Source organism: Hippocampus comes, unplaced genomic scaffold (assembly GCF_001891065.2).
Source record: "Hippocampus comes isolate QL1 unplaced genomic scaffold, H_comes_QL1_v1.1 scaffold9, whole genome shotgun sequence".
NCBI lineage: Eukaryota > Metazoa > Chordata > Actinopteri > Syngnathiformes > Syngnathidae > Hippocampus > Hippocampus comes.
The window spans coordinates 447,832-470,753 of NW_017805275.1; the positions used below are offsets into that span (position 1 = coordinate 447,832).

Below are 22,922 nucleotides of genomic sequence, written 5' to 3' on the forward strand. Positions count from 1 at the left end.
AGAGAGAAAGAGAGAAAGGCAGCAACACCTTTTACATTGCATGGCAGCCACCGCTGTAGATGCATCGAGGTTTGCTGCTGTTTGTGACCCCGCTTGAGATGCGTCGACAAATTCAAAAATGTTCCCCTTACATTTCTCTCACGATTCGCAAAGGCAACACACGACAATGGTCTTGTCCAGACGATCTCCTTTCTTGCTAAAGTGTTAAAAAAAAAAAAAACTAGAAGGCGATGAGTTTTGAGTATAAAAGCATTTCATTAATGTGTTACTCTCACACACACACACACACACACACACACACACACACACACGATTTGAAGAGGTCTTTTTTATAGTCTGTATTGTATTTGTCTACAATACAATTGAATGTATTTGATTTGCAAACATATTGTATTACAGTTACCACATGAATACAAAAAAAGGGGTCATTGTAAATACAAGAACATAATCGTTAAGTGGACTTTTTCTGTGATGCAAACATTTTATATGTTGTGTTTGACAATACTATAAATGACTTAATAATAAAGTGACTCATTTCTCTGTGAATTGGGCTCTTTATAATGGGCTCGAAGCTCTTTTAATCAGGTTATTCTTGGTCCCGGGTTTCAGATCCGACTCTTAAACATGCTTCTGGGCATGTTAGCAATAAAATGAAAAGAACATTGAGGAAAGAAACGAGCCATAGTGTTTCATATCTACTGTACATGTGAATAGCATGAGATTGTATTGCAGCATCATAAGCAGTCACTCTAAAACCAAAAAGGTCACTGAAAAGCACTAAGCACGCTCACAATGAATTAATTTGGAGTGTCATATGTTCATGTCAATTCGTTATTCACGTTTCAACTCAACAGCTCCGATAATAGCGTGCAGAATCAACACTCTAAATTGTCCCTTGGTGTTAGTGTGAGCGCGGATGGTCGTTCGTCTATGTGCGCCCTGGAATTGGCTGGTGACCAGTTCAGGGTGCCGCCCTGCCGACTGCCCAAGACAGCTGGGATAGTTTCCAACATGCCCCGTGACACTTGTGAGGATAAGCGGACCAGAAAATGGATGGAAGGATACATGTATATCGATAAAAAATTGTAAGTTAATCGGGGCCACTCAGAGTGTGGGCCACATGCGACCTGCGGGGCCCCCAGTTGCCCATCACTGGTTAAGAGAAAGGCAGACCAAGTCTAGTTCAAGAAATGCTTTTTGTTTGTGCGAGGAACCTTGCACTTATGCATACAAGTTGATCCTAAAAGTGTAAAAGGTTGACAAGCAGGTTGCCTAAATAGGAGCATCATTGTATACATGCCAACTGCTCTCTCCAGAGACTCTCAGAAATAGTCGGAGCTCAGTTGATGGACTTTGTTGAATTAGAATATGGCGATCACTGCCAGGAGAAGAAAAAAAAATGCTTTTGGATGCATAAAGAGGACACACAACAGTATAATCATGTTTGGGGAATTTGAGTTTATTGGAAAATAAATTTAGACTGAAAAGTTACTGGTGATGAGATCCAGGCGCTCTTTGAAGAAATTTGAGAATTATCTGCGTTTGGATGCAGTAATAGATTATGCGGTGACACACAAAACAACCTCCAGTTGTCATGTGATCAAAGATAAAAATGTTGCATATTATTCTATCCCAAAGTTTTGTCAGACATCCCTCAGCAGAGGCATGATAATATCCCCACCAAAGAATCCCGATTGGTGCCTGCAAGCTCTTGCTTACCATTTTTTTGGGTGAGCTCACATTAAAATAGTCAAACAAGGATTGTTTTGGAGGAAAAAAAAGTGAAATTGTAGAGATTATACAATTGGGAAGAGTGTACTGTGTTTCCCTTCAGTTACAAGTGACCCGTACATTGAAGACAAAGTGTAGCAACATGTGTAGACGGACTGTAACAACGGTCACAGGCATCCATTATAATAATGTGAAAAAAAAAACACCGTTACTATTTTGTATCTTACTGACTCAGTCGTAGTTGTACTATACGGACCCCTGGTGACCAAGATGGGCACACCAAAAGGGGCACCATGTGGGGCTGGTACAGATTAATGGCATTTACATTCTGTTCAATGGAGAAAGATGATTTGAAATGCATTCTGTAAGTTACAAAATTAAACCTGTAACACAAGGCACAACATGTGAAACAAATACATATTGAAATAGCTTTAATTTAACCCAATTGCCCATTCGTGTAGAATCCTTATTTTATATTGGGTATGGGATTCTTATTTCTACCTGTGGAGAGAGGGCTTATTCCTTCTAAAATAGACCCCCTAACTTGTCTTTCCCCTCTTTAGTTGTTTGTTTATTCCTCTGTGCTTCATGCCAAGCTACATTGCAGTCAAAAGTGTTTCTGGCTCCGCGGCGCTGTTCCAAGCTTAGTGGTTTCGACTGAGGTACAAAGTTGACATGCGGGTGCAGACACTTGCCCCAGACGAGGGCTCTGACCTCGCTGCTGTTCGCCGAGCGTGCAGCCTACAGGGCCTGCTGCTTCTCACAAGAGGCCTTAAGAAAAGATGGCCCAGTGGCTTGACCCCGCTCAGGCTTTTGACACATGCTCCTTGTGACACTCTATCATATGTCGCTGCACAAAATAAAACACAAACAAAACACAACCATCTTTTTGGCCCCTCAAAAGTCTTATGTGACTACTGGGTTTGCAGGAAAGTGATGTGATCAAATAAATGTTGAACATCTGGTCAGTTAAACAGAATGTGGAAATCCACTTTGTGAGAATTAAAACAAATGGGATGACTGGGTAATGGCTTCATAACCAATCTCCAACATTTACAGAGGAAACCCGTTTAGCACCACTCTTGCTTCACCTATCAGTTTTGGTTTAAAAATAATATACCGGTATGTGTATCTATCTATCTATCTATCTATCTATCTATCTATCTATCTATCTATCTATCTATCTATCTATCTATCTATCTATCTATCTATCTATCTATCTATCTATCTATCTATCTATCTATCTATCTATCTATCTATCTATCTATCTATCTATCTATCTATCTATCTATCTATCTATCTATCTATCTATCTATCTATCTATCTATCTATCTATCTATCTATCTATCTATCTATCTATCTATCTATCTATCTATCTATCTATCTATCTATCTATCTATCTATCTATCTATCTATCTATCTATCTATCTATCTATCTATCTATCTATCTATCTATCTATCTATCTATCTATCTATCTATCTATCTATCTATCTATCTATCTATCTATCTATCTATCTATCTATCTATCTATCTATCTATCTATCTATCTATCTATCTATCTATCTATCTATCTATCTATCTATCTATCTATCTATCTATCTATCTATCTATCTATCTATCTATCTATCTATCTATCTATCTATCTATCTATCTATCTATCTATCTATCTATCTATCTATCTATCTATCTATCTATCTATCTATCTATCTATCTATCTATCTATCTATCTATCTATCTATCTATCTATCTATCTATCTATCTATCTATCTATCTATCTATCTATCTATCTATCTATCTATCTATCTATCTATCTATCTATCTATCTATCTATCTATCTATCTATCTATCTATCTATCTATCTATCTATCTATCTATCTATCTATCTATCTATCTATCTATCTATCTATCTATCTATCTATCTATCTATCTATCTATCTATCTATCTATCTATCTATCTATCTATCTATCTATCTATCTATCTATCTATCTATCTATCTATCTATCTATCTATCTATCTATCTATCTATCTATCTATCTATCTATCTATCTATCTATCTATCTATCTATCTATCTATCTATCTATCTATCTATCTATCTATCTATCTATCTATCTATCTATCTATCTATCTATCTATCTATCTATCTATCTATCTATCTATCTATCTATCTATCTATCTATCTATCTATCTATCTATCTATCTATCTATCTATCTATCTATCTATCTATCTATCTATCTATCTATCTATCTATCTATCTATCTATCTATCTATCTATCTATCTATCTATCTATCTATCTATCTATCTATCTATCTATCTATCTATCTATCTATCTATCTATCTATCTATCTATCTATCTATCTATCTATCTATCTATCTATCTATCTATCTATCTATCTATCTATCTATCTATCTATCTATCTATCTATCTATCTATCTATCTATCTATCTATCTATCTATCTATCTATCTATCTATCTATCTATCTATCTATCTATCTATCTATCTATCTATCTATCTATCTATCTATCTATCTATCTATCTATCTATCTATCTATCTATCTATCTATCTATCTATCTATCTATCTATCTATCTATCTATCTATCTATCTATCTATCTATCTATCTATCTATCTATCTATCTATCTATCTATCTATCTATCTATCTATCTATCTATCTATCTATCTATCTATCTATCTATCTATCTATCTATCTATCTATCTATCTATCTATCTATCTATCTATCTATCTATCTATCTATCTATCTATCTATCTATCTATCTATCTATCTATCTATCTATCTATCTATCTATCTATCTATCTATCTATCTATCTATCTATCTATCTATCTATCTATCTATCTATCTATCTATCTATCTATCTATCTATCTATCTATCTATCTATCTATCTATCTATCTATCTATCTATCTATCTATCTATCTATCTATCTATCTATCTATCTATCTATCTATCTATCTATCTATCTATCTATCTATCTATCTATCTATCTATCTATCTATCTATCTATCTATCTATCTATCTATCTATCTATCTATCTATCTATCTATCTATCTATCTATCTATCTATCTATCTATCTATCTATCTATCTATCTATCTATCTATCTATCTATCTATCTATCTATCTATCTATCTATCTATCTATCTATCTATCTATCTATCTATCTATCTATCTATCTATCTATCTATCTATCTATCTATCTATCTATCTATCTATCTATCTATCTATCTATCTATCTATCTATCTATCTATCTATCTATCTATCTATCTATCTATCTATCTATCTATCTATCTATCTATCTATCTATCTATCTATCTATCTATCTATCTATCTATCTATCTATCTATCTATCTATCTATCTATCTATCTATCTATCTATCTATCTATCTATCTATCTATCTATCTATCTATCTATCTATCTATCTATCTATCTATCTATCTATCTATCTATCTATCTATCTATCTATCTATCTATCTATCTATCTATCTATCTATCTATCTATCTATCTATCTATCTATCTATCTATCTATCTATCTATCTATCTATCTATCTATCTATCTATCTATCTATCTATCTATCTATCTATCTATCTATCTATCTATCTATCTATCTATCTATCTATCTATCTATCTATCTATCTATCTATCTATCTATCTATCTATCTATCTATCTATCTATCTATCTATCTATCTATCTATCTATCTATCTATCTATCTATCTATCTATCTATCTATCTATCTATCTATCTATCTATCTATCTATCTATCTATCTATCTATCTATCTATCTATCTATCTATCTATCTATCTATCTATCTATCTATCTATCTATCTATCTATCTATCTATCTATCTATCTATCTATCTATCTATCTATCTATCTATCTATCTATCTATCTATCTATCTATCTATCTATCTATCTATCTATCTATCTATCTATCTATCTATCTATCTATCTATCTATCTATCTATCTATCTATCTATCTATCTATCTATCTATCTATCTATCTATCTATCTATCTATCTATCTATCTATCTATCTATCTATCTATCTATCTATCTATCTATCTATCTATCTATCTATCTATCTATCTATCTATCTATCTATCTATCTATCTATCTATCTATCTATCTATCTATCTATCTATCTATCTATCTATCTATCTATCTATCTATCTATCTATCTATCTATCTATCTATCTATCTATCTATCTATCTATCTATCTATCTATCTATCTATCTATCTATCTATCTATCTATCTATCTATCTATCTATCTATCTATCTATCTATCTATCTATCTATCTATCTATCTATCTATCTATCTATCTATCTATCTATCTATCTATCTATCTATCTATCTATCTATCTATCTATCTATCTATCTATCTATCTATCTATCTATCTATCTATCTATCTATCTATCTATCTATCTATCTATCTATCTATCTATCTATCTATCTATCTATCTATCTATCTATCTATCTATCTATCTATCTATCTATCTATCTATCTATCTATCTATCTATCTATCTATCTATCTATCTATCTATCTATCTATCTATCTATCTATCTATCTATCTATCTATCTATCTATCTATCTATCTATCTATCTATCTATCTATCTATCTATCTATCTATCTATCTATCTATCTATCTATCTATCTATCTATCTATCTATCTATCTATCTATCTATCTATCTATCTATCTATCTATCTATCTATCTATCTATCTATCTATCTATCTATCTATCTATCTATCTATCTATCTATCTATCTATCTATCTATCTATCTATCTATATATATATATATACACACACACACACACACACACATACAATATTATAAAAACAGTATGTATGCAGCACACTCATGACGTATCCCTTTACTTCAGATGGGAACTAAGCAAAAGTCATATTTTTTCTTTCAGTTTTATGAAAAGCATCACCTTTCCCCACACCAAAAGCTTCTCCTCAGTAAAAATGAAATAAGCCCTCATTAATTATCCAGTTCATTAATCAGTCGCAAGTGAAGAGGATTTGCTTGCAATTTGCAAAATGACAAAATCTAGCCCTTCAAAAAAAAAAAAAACCCTTGAAATGGCTTTAAACACTAATGGATGATCGAGTAAAATGGTTTTCAAGCAATGCATTTAATCACAGCAACCCAATGTAAAGTGTATTAAATATTATATAGTGGCCATATGTTTATGCCATCTGTTCATGTGAATGGATTTGTAAACAGTTATTTACTGTTAGTAAATCTATCTATCTATTTGAAGGCCATTATTTGGGGCTAAAGTCAACATCGATTTTTATGTTTACAAGATTTTTTCATCATTTAGAAATGACTGTGAGGCCATTTAATTACTGTCAGTGGATAGAGTCATACAATCACTAAGACGCAATACTATTTGGGAAAAAAAAAACAAAAGGCATAATTACTTTTCAGTTTTTTTTTCATTTAGTATGAAAAGATGAAAACGTTTCCACATTTACAAAAATAAATACATAAAAAAATCAGGAGAACTTTAAAGATCAAGCGTGAAGTAAACTTGGCCAACCATTTTTTTGGAGTAATGCTTGGGGGCTCAGTCTATTTCCTGCATACTTTCATTATTTATTTATTAACGCAAGCCACCCAGGTTCATATTTAGACCCATAGCAACACTCTTAACTACGAAAAAGCTTTTGTTTGGCAATCTCCGGCGAGTGACGTCATTTACATTGTTGATTGTCCCGTTAACTGCTCTTTGCCATAGTTATCGAGGTATTCGACGAAATGCCTCGGCGCCGTGTGGCAATGCACTGTTCACATTCAGGCAACCAGTAGTTTGAGTGGCCAAAAGAAAAGAATAGGGCACATATATGGACCAGAAAATTGACACAATACAGCTTCATTCTCAGAAAGTGGATGAATTTCACCCTGGTGACGACGAGCATTCTTTTGTTTCAAGCACTTAGATGATCTCAACCGGATTTCCAAAAAAAGGGTGGTATGTTAATCATTGAATAACTCTCAAATTAGGGTGTGTTACATTTCGTCTCTAACAGTTGTCGTCGGCCTTCACAAATGGCGCTGTCATTGACAAGTTCACATTCAGTCTTAACCCCATGGGGGATCTATGGATAATTTAATGGCAGCGATTTCAAAAGGAACATGGGGCATGACGAAACAACGACATAAAAACACGCAGCGAGCAGAACACTATCTGTCATATACAACTTCCAAAGTTTTGTGGTGAAAAAAAACATGTCATTGTTATGCAACCTGCAAATTTTGTATTGCTAATGAACAAAAACATTTTCCTTTCTCTAATTCCCTTTCTTATGCAGGCACATTATGGAAGAAAAACATGAACCATTAGAGGTTCCACAAAGAATGACAGTCTGGCATCTCTAATTTAAAACTGTGTGTACTGTATGTGTCAAGGTCAGAATGATCAGGACACTGCAATAAGGTAGCTTTTTTTTCCCTTCCGAAAGTGGAGGACAACCCTCGCATCGCTATCTCCTGCAGGCGACGTTGCCCATGTCATCCTTATGTTTAATTCATGTGAGTCATATTATGGCATTCACAAAGTCAGATCAAAATCTGCTCTGGCAGAAATATTTAATATTATAGCTGCTTCTTTACCCTTCTCCGTCTGGTTTGCTCGACAGACTCCTTCACATGCATCCGTGTTGGATTATTAAAAGTGAAGCTTTCAAAGGGGTCACTGCTCAGGGAAAAAAAAAAAAGAAAAAAAGATTCAGTGTTGCATGCATCAATTATCCTGGAGGATTTGTGGCATACTGAAGACCGTCTTGTCACACTTCCCCATACGGCTGTGAGGTCATTGGCTGGAAGCTGACATTTAGTAGCAAGTGAATTGTGGAAATCCCAAAAAAAGGACAAAAGAGCAGACTGACTGCTTGCAAAGGGCCTTCAGGCTTGAAATTCCTTCTCAATGTCATTGGCAGAGCTCGACACAAGCATCCCGCTCTGCTGCTCTTATTTTTCATGTCAGAGCAACTCATGCTGATCAATACACAGTTTACTGGTATTGCTTCGGGGTGGGGTATATGGCTGGATGTGGGTGTGTGTGGACATAGTAGTACTGTAATTGCAATAAGTCGCCTTAAACATAGCCCACTTGTCCAATCTTGGACGGGAATGCTCTTTCAGCATTATTTTACATCACCACTGCGCGACAGAGGTGGCGTGATCGCATTGCATGACACCACTGAACCACTAAGTAACACTTTAAAGTCAGAAAGAAGCGTCTGACGCCCCCCATTGCTCAAAGTCAAACTGCAATGTGCGCTCAAGATCGGCACTAATTATGTACTGAATGGACACTTAAATCAAATAGTTGTGGCGTCAAAGAGTATCTAAGCGTATCTAAGCATCAGATTCAAGTGATGTTTTGTTCATCAGGTAATTGTGCTTTAGCTTTACAAAGAGCATACGGACACAAATCAGGAATGATATTTGGACAACATAGAACGGATTCGGGCAATGTCTGTCCTTCACACTAACAGAAAGGACAAAAAACAATGAGAAACTGTTTTTGCATAAGACGTAATGGCACCACAACATTTGTGTCTTCTAGTTCTAGTTTGCTTTACAGCAGCTAGCCCGAATTGGTGATACGGCGCTGCTTTTACTTTTCTTTTATTTAACGCACACAAGTTCGAAGATGGAGAACAAGGGAGGCTAAATCGCGGTGCCTGAAATAGAGGATGCATCTTTATCAGACAGTCCCATGCAAGCCGAGAGGCACTGGTACATCTTTGGCTTGCTTACATTTTGGGTTCAGGAAGTCCAACGCAGAGCACCAAATGGGCGTACGTAAACTACTACTGTCATACAAAGGCCCCCTGCTCTGATGCAACACAACAAATCTCTCCCATCATATAGTTCATAGCTCATCCCATCATAAAAATCCCATCCTAAAAAAATGACAAGAGCACATGTACTCACAATTTTAAACATGAGAGTCAACAAAGATATCAATGAACCAGTTGGGGTAAAATGTGAAAAGAAAAACCAAAGTCATCTAGGAATATAGAAATATTTTGGGAGAGTCACTCTGTATGATTATACTTAATTTGAATCATTCATATTGCTCGTTGTGTTTGCATGAGGAGGATGTAGATTTCTGGAACTTGAAACAGAATGTCGATGTTTGTTTTTATTTTGATATCGTTGCAATGTTTGCACTGTAATATTGTGTACTCTCAACTACTGCTCTGGCTGCACTCCAAGCATACAGATTTCACAATCGTAGAACAGAGCGTTTGTGTTTGTTTTCAGAGCACTGCCACTTTTGCACAATGTATTTTGGTACTGTTGATCTTCTGCTCTGGCTGCACTATGAAGCTACAGCTATCCGAAACTTGAAAGTGTGCACTTTGAAAAGCGATTTTCTGTGATTTTATTTTATGACTGAAAATGTCTGACATTTTATTTTTATGCTTCTTATTTAGATTGATATCTACGTTAACATCTATGTAAAAAGAAACATCTGCTTTTTTAATGAACTGTTGTTGTACGCTGAAAACAATGTATTTTCTCATCCAGTACAAAAAAAAATAAAAAATCGACAGAAATTACAGAACATAAGCCCGAACAACGCTGTGTGTAAACCGGAATATTGCTGATTCATGGCAGACTTTCTTGTACAACATACCGAGTGGGACTTTTGTGAGAACTTTCAAACTGGTCAAGTGTATTGGTGAGCAGGCTTGGACAGTTTGAGACACCAAGTAATAGGACACGACATAAGGTTTTGTAATTTTTTTTTTTCCTTCCTGCATTCATTGGTTGAACAGAAATAGAATTTACCAAATATCTCAGAATAAGAATAAGTGTCCATCTGTCAATTATGAAATCATAGGCGTAATCTCATCTCATGACCTACATCACTTATAAAGCAAGACTCCACACAAGCCCTCATCCGCAACTCTTTCGCTCTGCTCCCAAACTCCCAGCGCGCCTTGCCGGCATCTTTGTAGAGAAGTGACGCACCTTTGTTCATGTCAATCAGCTTCTTCTTCTTCTGCTGGCGCTCCTGCTTCTCGCGCTCTGCTTTTTCCTTCGCTAGCCTGGCTCTCTTGATCTTCTCCTCGATCTCTCTCTTTTTGTGGTTCTCCTTCACGGCTTCCTGATGAGGAAACGCGCACGTGCGTGCGCACACACATGCACACGCGCACACACACACACACACACACACACACACACACACACACACACACACACACACACACACACACACACACACACACACACAGATGAATTCTGACTTCTGCCACCACTCTTTGAGTGTCGTTTTCAGAAACTGCAACTTGCCATCAGCGGAAAATGTGTATTCCGAGATGGATTGAAAATAAGATGCCGGAATCAACAATAAATCATTTCAAGTGTATGAGCACTTTTTTGGGAGGGGTGGGGTGGGATACAAGGTTATATAATCTATGAGGCATCTGCTCTACTTTACATATTTACATAGACGGAGGAGAGTTCATACACTGGCAACAATGAATGAAAAATATGGCAGTTTTGAAGGCATATCATCATATCGATTAATAAACCCACAAAGGTTCAGGCAAGCCACATATTTTTTTAATTTCTACAAATTTTAGTAGATGTTAAATTCTGATTTTAGTATGAATATGCTCCACTTTATTTGCCTTGAAAAGATTTTTCACAGAAAAGTATGTAAATGATTAAGTGCAGTGCAAAAATAAATTCTTCATACCGCTGTTCAATGTTAGGTTTTTGTGATGTAACAAACTAAGACCACCATGAATTGTTTCAAAACGTTATACAATATTAATGCCACCCTGTCCAACATAATTGCATTGTATTTAGAATAATTTCCAAGAGGGACAAATGAAAACAAATGACTGAAATACTGTGGTTGCATACGTTTGTACACTCCAACCGGCATGTGACTGTTTTCAGAATCAACCAAGCACTTTTGCACTCATTTGAAATGGGAGTCACCGCATACCTGCCACCATTTAAAGTGCCTCTCATTGCCCCCACTTCAGTTTGCTCTTGTAGGCTTTTTTTGCTTTTGTTTTCTTTGTAGCAGAAGTCTCAAAGCGTTCTGGGTAACATTGACTGCTACTTTCAACTGTTTATGATTCTGTCCACCTAGTATAAGGCCCTGAGTCCAACTGAAGAAAAACAACCCTAAAACATGATGATGTCAAAAGCATGCTTCACTTCAGGTATGGTGTTCTTTTGGTAATGAGCAGTGTTTTGCTTGCACCAAACAAACCTATAGCCAAAAAGGTTCTGGGTTTTATTGGAACATAAAAAAAAATCTCCTGCATACACAGGAGTAAATGCTTTGATTGGAAGAAAATCGTCAAGTGCCGGACATTATTGAAAAATAGTCATACATTTATAAAACGATGTTGACATTTTACAGGTAGTAAAAATAAATAAATAAATACATCTCAATTTCACAATCACTTTTTGTTATTATTTCCATTTGAGAGCATTAAAAGGCAGTCAGCAAATGGATGTGACAGGAAAACAAAATGACATGAAATCCACCATCTATGTAGGAGCCTGACAATTGAGGGCTTTATAACAGATCATTTTCTTAAAAAAAAAAAAAAAAAATCGATGTATAACCTGCAACACAAATTGTCCCTGCATGCTGCTGCCATCATGTTTAATTAAAGTTAAGACCTAGCGTTATTGCTTTCACGTCTTAATACTTACACAAGTTGACTTATTTTTACACATTTATGACAATGTAAAAAAAAAAAAAATCCTCCAAGCAGGAGATGGCACGAGGCTGTGAGGTATTAACTAAACTATTTTAAAAATGATGGCTACACATGTCATAATGCAGTACACCATGCCACGATGTGTGAAAAGAAAAGAAAATGGAGCAGCCGTTGCAGAGCGTCAAGCCGTCTCGGTGGAGTGAGGAGGAGATATCTTCCTGCTGCTCCTTCGTGACCGGCCCAAATGTCAGGAAGGAGTCAGAGGCAGCTAGATAATCAACAGGAGCAATTCAGCCTTTACAAATGTGTCAGTTTGTTCTTGTGCCAACACCGAGCAAGATGCAACTATGTGACCTTTGGAGACAAACAAGATGTGTTTGCTTCTCATCACGGAGCTGAGCTGGTGCAGACTGAGACCGCACCCATCGCAGATACCAGAGGCCTATGTGGATTTAGTTGTGACAGCTCTTTCATCGGATGCAATCTCATGAGATCAAATACATAAATCTGCCTTCACAAAGATAGCAATGCTCAAACTTGATGGACACGGTCAGAAATGACTTTTATATTACAGTACTTTTAGTAGTGTGGTTGTCGTTTGCAATGAAAAGAGAGCTCTATGTAGCTCGCTAGCTAACAATGGCAGCCGCAGTGAAAGTGTTCATGAAGTTTTGTAGGCTAATGTTTCCCGAAAGGTCCCCTTTCTTCTCTTGCATGTTAACATGCTGTCTTTGGCTTGCATGACTAAACAGCATCGTTGAAGTTAAGTTCACAAATTGCCGCCGCGTCTCAACAGACCGTGCTATTATTTTATCACACAGTGTGTTTCCAGTCACCCCTTCTCTATATTGTGCTCTATTTATTTTTTAACCACACACCCGTAAAAAATAGGTTAAACATTGTTTACTGCTGTTGCTGCAATTGATTAATTGCATTTGCATTCATTTTAAAGGAACATTACTTCGGTCTGCCAATCTCTCAGAAAGGGCTAGGTAAAATTTCATTACAAAATTGGCACTATCTAGTCTGAATGTAACTGATATATGCTTTTCAGGCCTACTGTAAAGTTGGAAAGTGTGTTTCTTTTTATATTTATTCACACTTTTTTGGTATAATTTCCTGTAGATTCCAATGAGAACACACTTAGCCCAATCTTTACACAGACATTATGTGTGATGACACTTGCCCAACCTGGCCTGATTCTCACACCCAGCATGGTCCTGATGAATGTGTGTGTGTGTTAACATCTAAGACACGAGGATTACAGGGATTGCAATGGAAAAAAAATGTGAAATAAGGTGGAACTGTGGTATATAAGTGAATAAATGTGTGTGCAGAGTTCAAATTGGCTCAGCAGTAAACTTTTTTTTTTTTAATAATGAGTGACTTAAAGTGTCTATGAAATAAGGTGCCTGCAGTTTACTACCCTGTTTTTTTTTTCCTGATGGGAAAGAGAGGGTGTCTATTTGGGTAAGTCATTCATGCCTTATGTAGAAGACACATTTGGTGATTGATGTGAGCATGGATTCTGTTAGACCGACATCACTGTTTGAGAAAATATGGTAGTCATGATGCATACAGTCATTTAGTGTATCGCTAATTTTGGGTCTCCTAGATTTACGTCATTTAAAAAGCATTGTGATGTGTCTGCAACACCACATTGCTCGAAAGAAAATCTACAACAGAAAACGATTCATAAATTATGCAGATTACAAACGGAAAAAAAAAAATACTGCTGGCAAAAGTGATCTAAAGCAAACAACTAATTGTGACTGTAAACACGATTATGCAACAGAGCGACATTACTCTAATTAAGTGGAACCCGTAATTACCATAGCAGCACTTACCATTCGGACTGATATTTTCCCCTGTAATGGTCCCTTTGATGGTCTTTATTTTATGTTAGGGATCTTGGCAACACTATACAGTATGTTGTAGGGGGTAAGATACTGCATGTACCTCAATAATTAGACCAGTGGCTATATTTCATACCTCACTGAAATGTAGTAATGTCACACATGCTTGAGTTGGGGTGCACTGATTTCAAAATCAAAAACATGTATATGGTTTGGTTTTATCTCTTGAGATGTATGTTGAGATTATGAAAGTAACATATTTACAGAATGACATCAGTGTACCTTGGAAAATAACTCAAAGCTGTTGGTCCCTAAGTGGGGATGATCACGATAGTTGCAGTCATCTGCAGTGAGAAGACATTCAATGTAATGAATATGACATCAATAAGTTGGATTAGTTACAAGTGCCAAACACATTTAAAACGGCGTGTTGATAGGACTGACTTCTGATAAAGTGGCTTCATCATTCCACGTCAGAGGTCAGACTCCTGAGCATGACACGTTTACATTTAATGATCCAAAATTGATTTATTGATAGGGTGCAACAGTGACCGTTTTTGTATAGCTTTAACTGATTTATTTTAAGGATTAGAGGTGTTTAAAAGCTCACACAAATGTTTACAGTCTTGTTTTTGGTAGACTGTGCGGACTGAAAGTGTAATTTTTAAACCCAGAAAAGAGTTTTGTAAATTGCCCAAAGCTAATAATTGCTGTACTCATGCTGTAAACTTGGGTCGGCACTATTGTATACTGAAGACGAAAGTGGCCCGTTTCAACTCATTAACTGTAAACCAATTAAAAAAAAAAGACTTATTTCGTACATGATTTGTGCATCATGTTTATCAACTTTGCGAGTGCATAAAACAGAAAAAAATAAACAAACAAAAAAACAAAACACTACAACCAAGTCAAAGTCCAGATTTGAATCCAATTGTGATGCTGTGGTGTGACCTTGGCAGTTCATACTTGAAAACCCTCCAATATGGAGGATTTGAAGCAATTCTGCGATGAAGAGTGGGCCAAAATTCCTCCACAGCGATGTGAAAGACTCATCACCAATTATCGCAAATGTTTGAGTTGATGCCCAGGGTGGCACAGCCCATTTGTTGGTTCAGGGGGCAATTACTTTTTCAATTAGGGACAGGTAGGTTTGGATTTTTTTTTTTTTTTTTTGTGTGTCGAAATGATTCAAATTGGCATTTAGAAACTGCATTTTGCATTTCCCTGGGTTGTTGCTGTGTCATATTAAAATTGGTTTGACTGAAAACTTTATATGTGTAAATATGCACAAAACACAGAAATCAGCAAGGGGACAAATACTTTTTCACGGCACTGTAAACCCAATAATAAGTAGGCCTACTAAATGTAACATGTCCATAGCTTTAACTGTTGTCGTTCTATCTTTGATATTGGTCAACTTTCACATGATATATTCCTTGGGATTTTAAGGAGAATCAGTGCGTACTGTTGAATTAGTATGCAGGACTGCATGGTAAATTTAGTAAGATGCAGATAGGTGCATCAGTCACAGAACTGTAAACTCCAGTAAACTATCCGCGTTTTTGGGGAACATTTGGAAGACCTGGAAAGGGCTCAACATCATCCACAGTCAATCATCAAGTGGAGTTCCACCGAATGTTTCTGGTGATTCTGCTGACAGCAGGGACCTCAATCATACATTTGCTAATGGAAAAGTACAACCAAAGCATTTTTTGGGGGGCGTTGGGGGGGATGGCCCAAGGTTAAACATAGCTTCTCCGGAACATAATGGAAAAATGAGCTCTGTAGCGCTTACCTAATCCTGCTCAAACAAACACACTTACGCTTGCAAAAAAAAAAAAAAAAAAAAAAAAAAAATGGCGGTAAATATGAGGGATTGAAGAAAAGGTCAGATGTGTGGTTAACGTGTAAAAGCAAAGGATTTGTCACTTGCAATAACCTCCCAAAGCTGCCAAAGTGATTTGTGGCCACAAATTTCCCATAGGCATGCAGTGTTTTATGACAAGTTCTGTGCCCCGGGTCCCCTCCTGTGGAAAGAAGCGGAATCAGGTGCAAGGGGGCTGCAGTCCCAATTGCTCACACAGCTTGCACATGCAGACTGAGAGGTCCGTAAAGGAGCACCTACATGCAGCTTCAACTGGTCAACAACACATGCACTTGTGGCCTCTGGCGGAGAGTCGAAGTGCTACTTGTTTCCCAACCTGTGCACTGTGCCACCTAAAGGTCAACCAAAGCCATTTTTTTTTTTTTTTTTTGCTTCCGTGACCCCGTACAGAGCACAGTACATCTTCTTTTTACTCGTCCATTGAGGGTTGATATTCCAACTGCTCCATGTGATCTCACCCCATAATGTCATCACTCTGGCTCATTTGAATTTTTACAAACTAGAAAGCGCCTGGTCTTTAAGCAGAAAATGTGTTTAATAGCCATCTGTTTCTTACACTGTGAGCCAAGATATGTTGTGTTTCTGTTGATGTGTGAGTGTGTGGAAAATCTTGTAGAAGTGATGTACTGGATCACAGATTGTTATATTGATAGGGTATATCCAAATATGTGTTGAAATATACAAACTCTGGCAGTAATTGTTTTAACCTTTGAAAACATTTTTTGGGGAATGTATTCACTTAGCCCGTTGGTCGACTGGTTCGCGCGTCGGCTTCACAGTGTAGAGCTGCAAAGTTCGATTCCAGCTCAATAAATGCCTTCTTCGGGTTGAAATATGTTGTATATATGTGTGTGTGTGTGTGTGTGTGTGTGTGTGTGTGTGTGTGTGTGTGTGTGTGTGTGTGTGTGACAGAATCATCTTCAACGAGTTTTATCTTGATAATGTGTCATATTGGGAAAGAATATGCCAGCTTTTAAATGAGCGGCTCAGCACGGAATGGGGCATGAATTGGATACACGAAACATAGAAATCATCATTTTAATCTGTGCGAGATGCTCTAACGTGCTACTTTGCAAACCCACTCTGGTTCTTTTGGACTTATTTGAAAGTCACTCAATTAACAAGAAAGACTGTTCGCTCATCCCAGCCCATCTGCTGTGCTTTGATAACTCATTAATGGGAAAAATCCTCATCCCCAATGCTCCTGGTCAGGATTACGCATGCAGACCCAGCCACTGCAATTCGCTCGCCTCCTGAATATGGCAGCCGCATTAAATGAACAAATTCATACTTGTGTGTGTGTGTGTGTGTGTGTGTGTGTGCGCGCGCGCGCGCCGAAATAAATATTTCTCTGGCCGCACAGCAAAGGATGACAGGAACATGAAACAGAAGGAAAATGAAGTTCATGGATTCTATTATTGGTTACATTCGCTTTTGTGAGGACCACAGTGTCAATGCAGTAAAGACTCATGTCCATAAGGAGCAAGTTTGAAGGACTGTCAGACTGTATTGGCCATGTTTTGTCCCAGCAGTCCATTTTTAGCATTCACACTTTTGATTTTCACCTTTGCTGAAGAAAAACATGTTCAGATTCGAAAAACATTCTGGTAGGGTGAGCCACTTGGTCGGCAGTCTGTCAATCAGGATTTGGCTCGACGATGGTACGAGATGATTTGAAAAACAGCTATGCACCAAAAAACACAAAATGTCTTTTAGGAACCAAGAAGGATGAAAGCAGAGATCAAATGCTGTGGCTTTTAGTCGTTTCCATAGGAAAGCCTGAGTAAAATTGAGCAAACAGCGACTGCTCCAGGGCAGTCACCATTATGTGCAACCCCCTCATATTGTTTATGCTAAATGGCTGCAGCATGTCGCGTGCCATAACTAATTGTCAGAAGAAAACATATTTATTTTTCCTTTCCCATAATAAATGATGCCCATTTTTTTCTTTGACCTACAACATTTTCACAGAAATATATATACTTTTTAAACTCAAATTTATTTTCTTGTTTTAACAACCCCTTAAACCGAGGGCAACTTTGCCGAAAACGGCTGTGGAAAGGTGCACCCAAAGTCAATTTTTAGCTATTCTTGAACCATTTGGAATATCAGCATAGTTTTGGTCACTTTTTGAAATATTCAAAATGTCACATTATGAATATTTCTCCCATACAGTAAGGATTTGTGTAAGTGCTCCTGTCACTGAACTATGGATGTTTGAAAACAGAAGAAAAAGGCGAATCTTATATTCGTCTAATTTTCTTTTCACAATATCTGCCTTGAAAATGGATTTAGAATGTTGTTTAGGCCTTGAAAACGCTACAGGATCAAAGCTTAAGTCTCCCCAAGCTTCGGTTCAAATTTGACAATTGTAACATGTAGGGTACCATTCAAATCTCCAGAAACTCAGCTTTTAAAAGATGTACAACATGTTCACACATGACGACGTGCATCAGCGATTTGTTTTGACTGATGATGGAGGGCCCCGTACGGGGCCGTCCTACGCAAAGTTTTGGTCACATTCATTTCATGATTCATTTGTTTTATTTCATCTTTTAAATTTGTACATATATCCATCCTGAAAAGTATCACAGGAGGCTGCTGGAGCCTGTCCCAGCTGACTTCAGGCGGAAGGCAAACTACACCCTGAACCAGTCAGCAGTCAGTCAAAGGGGAGAGATGGAGACAAACAACCATTCACACCCACATCCACACCGTCACTGGGTGGGAACCGATCCCACGCTGCCCGCACACAAGTCCAGTGAGTGTAGCACTACATCATCAGCGACTTTATGTATCTCGGAGAGAGGGGAAGATGATCACATTATTGTTATAATTTCTTTTTTCTTTCTTTTAACATAAATCCATTACCTTATAAGCAACACTTTGCCCCTATTTTCAGACATTTTAGTCACACGGTAACCCCGTGGCCCGCTCACAATATCCTCCCCCCTTATTCATAGCAGGGAAGTTGAAATCAGTAATAAAATATTCATATGCAGCTATTTGCTTGAGAGAATAATTTATTTTCTTGGGTGGATGCCTCTTTTAGAGACATGCAACAAGGGAAGCCTTGAGGGAGCGGAGTGTTGTGTGCAGTTACACTTTGATGGTGGGGAGGGGGGTTGGAGGAGGGCGGGAAGATGAAAAGTTGGTCTCAGATGGGGATCAGAGTGAAGAGAGGAGAAGGATTCAGACAAGACGACCTTGGTGTTGTTAATGGGGAGTAAAGACAGCATGGGAGAATGCCTTGTGGACGCCGTTGCTTCCTTCCTGACAATTTTGGGAGGCTGCCAATGCCACTGAGGAGATCAAATATATGTTTAATCTACTCATCAACCAAGGGAGTAATTATTGTGCTTTTTGCTGTTGTTGTTGTTCTGCAATGAAGTACTATTTACCTTACTACAACAAAATATTTTCCTTCTTCACTGCCTATTATTTATGTGAATCCCAGTGCCTCATGTTGTGCATTGAGAACACAGGTATTTGTTTTCATATTTATTATTATTACTCTCTGGTGTTGCTGCTGCAATAACCTGAATTTCCTCCATTGTGGGAAGAATAAAAGCTGACGCTTTCCCTACAAAGAGTGGCCAATCGGCGTTTAGTGACTCACACAGATAGAAAGGGGCACTTTTGGAAGAATATTAGATGCCATGCATTATGCTTAATGTCAAGGCAAGAACAACAAAAATATAAAGGTGTGATGTGGAGTAATTGTTCTAAAATGTGCCATTTTCAAAGAACATACAAGTGCTCACGCTCTTCGATTCATCTCACGTTTATGTGCTATGGTAGTCCTGTTATGAAAATTACCATTTTTTTTTCCCACTCCTTACTCGCTCTACTGCTTTGATTTTGTGCCAACATTTGGTTTTAAAGTTTTGTAGTGTTGTTTGGAATTTGTGAGTTTGCACATTCACACAAAGCCTGATCAGGTATTGTCATGTACATTTGGAAGATTATTTTGCAACTAAAATCCCAAAAGAAGACATCCAGTTCATATGCAAGCAGCTTACATTAAGTCGAGTAGATTGATTAAGTAATGCCTTCTTTCGAATAGTGTTTTCATCAAACTGCATCGTGATACACATTTGCAATGTACTCAGGAGGGGAAGGTGTCAAACTTTTTGATACATTGTTTACTCACCAAAAAGAGGATGCGGAAGTTGGACAGGTCCCCGAAGAAGTCCTCCACGCTGAGGACTTGTGGGTCGAAGGCAAAATAACTACCCGTGTTCTCGTAGAGCTTCTGCATGTTCTTGTGCATGATGGACAGCTTCTCGTACTGCTCCCGTGCATGCTTGCAGAAGCCGTGAGAGGGACACGGTTAAGGAAAAAAGGGAACAATGGGGACTTGATGTGATGGTGGAAAACCCTACTCTCACACTCACTAAAATAAATGGACTGGTAAGTAAACAAAGTGAGTATGACGATAGTTGAACATTAAATGCTGCAGAAGTCAAACATAAATAAATCAACCGCTATTTTTATGTAAATCCTCAAATCATCAAACATGAAACTCTTACTATCACAACACAGCACATATCAGCTCACCAGTCAGCGGCTAAGCAACTAGCATGAGAAGCAAATGTCATTGGACGGCATTATTAAAAAAGTAACACTTGTCAGTCATTTACAGAGCTGTTGGCAATCATCTGCAACCATAAAGACACTCAAACATTTGCAAGACAAAAGCACTGAGACAAAACTGGAGTCGCTTCTACTCTGAATGCATCTGCTTCAAGGTAAATTCAGTTGCTAAAAGCCTCAAAATGGCTGGCTAAAATGAAGGCTACTTAGAGTACTGTGTTGAACCATTGTGGCATGTTTCTCACCAAAATGTTTCTTGAATTCTAAATTGCAAGATATTCCAGCATTACGGTATCATTGTATGACAACGCTACAATCAATGTGAAGTGGCACCTGTGTCAAGGTCAACAGAGACAGGGGCATATCAAAAACAGAGACACTCAAACGTCATAACAATCACCCCTCCATCATACTTTGGAGTCAATGGCACAGTGAGCTAATAGCCGCAGCAGTGCACCATTGGAAAGGGTGTGTTGCGGTCAGCGGCATGAAACACACGGCTGCAGCAGGAGCTGATTGGAGTCATTGTTCTATTGTTTCTCCCAACAACAGCAGGGTCAGGTTGTTTTGAACCTGGCCGCTCATGCCGCACTGTGTAATTTACTGAACAGGCGCGCCACTTTTCTCCCGGTGAATGGCTATTGACAGCCAACATCAGTTAAGCATTATCGCAGCAGCCACCTGACCTCGGCGAAACTCGCGCTTGGACACTTGGAAGCCTCAAAGGGAACGGCCGCAAACAGTACAGGGAAGGCTCAAAGATCATCGCTGTGATCAGCTACTGCTGTAGATCTGATGAAAGGATCATGGCAAATGTAATTATTCACTCCATGCAACCTACGGATGCAAAAGAAATGTACCTGCTACACTTGGTGTTCAAAGTAACAGCAAAGTGTTAAAACACATCTGGTCCCCGTGAGCAAAGGAAGGGCCAGAGCTCAGATTCAAAGCCAAAACATCAGAAGTGCGAGGCACACTTGCTAACAACAAGGCCACCCTGCTGCGCATTCATTATTCCATTACACAAAATGGAAAATTTGGATCACCCGTGAATCCAATCCACTCTTTCTGAGAAGTGCTTCACATCTGTATTGAATGGCAACTTGACAATTTGCAGCCCGGGACCGTTGGGCTACACTCGACTGCTATTATCTTGAGCACTGTACGTCGCTGATGGTGTAGTGGTGTACTTGCCTGACTTCCAAGCAGCATGGGTTCGATTTGCACCTGGTGAGGGTTTGAGTCTGAGGGCACTATTTGTTGTGCCCAGCGCAAGCGCGGCAAGTGCTAACTGTTTTCACTTTTGGTATTTTCATTGATAGGGGATGGTACAGAGGGGTATTTGCGACATTGTGGGAGTGAACACAGCCAGCTTGTTTCGCAGCAAGTGGAAGGAGCCTCCCGCATTACCTTAAAATTCAGTGCAGTCGCGGCATACGCAGTCTGTAGCATTGCAGGAGCAGAAATTCATTCATAATAAGCAACTGCAAGCAGAGCTCCTCAGGTCACAGATGTTAAGTGGACACTTGGAGAACACTTTCCACTCCCGTCCTTTGTGTCTCTCTGTGTTCATGCAGAATGTTACATTATCACATAGTAGCCGACCTTCCATCATATGCATAGAAACACGGGTCTATGCAATATGAATTATGTTAATTATCAGCATGTGGTTTGTTGACTTTTGGCCAGAAAGGTGGGGCTCTAGTGATTTTGACCATTTATCATTTGATGAAGTAAATGCTCAGGAAGTGAGTCCCATGTATTTTTAAATAACTGATGTAAATCATTCAGGAATATGCCTGTGTTATATCTGTGGACTTAAATGAGCCTTGTACTGTATGGTACCTTTGTTTTCATGCATAAAAGGGGAGAGCAGGATGGCTGGGTTAGATCTTGCAAGCCACCCTAGCACAGGATGGTACATTCCAGGTGAGTGAAAAGCACCCCTGCTTCTTCGGACATGATTTATCATCCCTGCTTCTATCAGGCACTTTTATTTCTTTCTTGGTACACCTCCCTTGACCTTCATTTGAAAGCTCTCTAGAAGAAGCAAACAGACAGTGAAGGGCAGCATGACTGAACTCCTTGGGGGGGGGGGGGGGGG

At 37.9% G+C, this 22,922-nt stretch overlaps 1 protein-coding gene across 9 annotated transcripts in view; it reads right to left on the reverse strand.

Annotated features, from left to right (window-relative positions):
- The window catches only part of diaph2 (diaphanous-related formin 2), a 375,631-nt gene that overhangs the window by 72,994 nt on the left and 279,715 nt on the right, over positions 1 to 22,922 (reverse strand). For all 9 annotated transcript variants that reach the window (XR_002168264.1, XM_019869829.1, XM_019869828.1 and 6 more), the window contains 2 exons: positions 20,376 to 20,540; positions 10,764 to 10,899 (listed from right to left, as the gene is read on the reverse strand). Coding sequence is in view for 8 of the 9 variants with exons in the window: in XM_019869829.1 (XP_019725388.1) it covers positions 10,764 to 10,899; positions 20,376 to 20,540 (301 nt within the window). In the remaining variant the exon portion in view is untranslated. The remainder of the gene's footprint in view (positions 1 to 10,763; positions 10,900 to 20,375; positions 20,541 to 22,922) is intronic.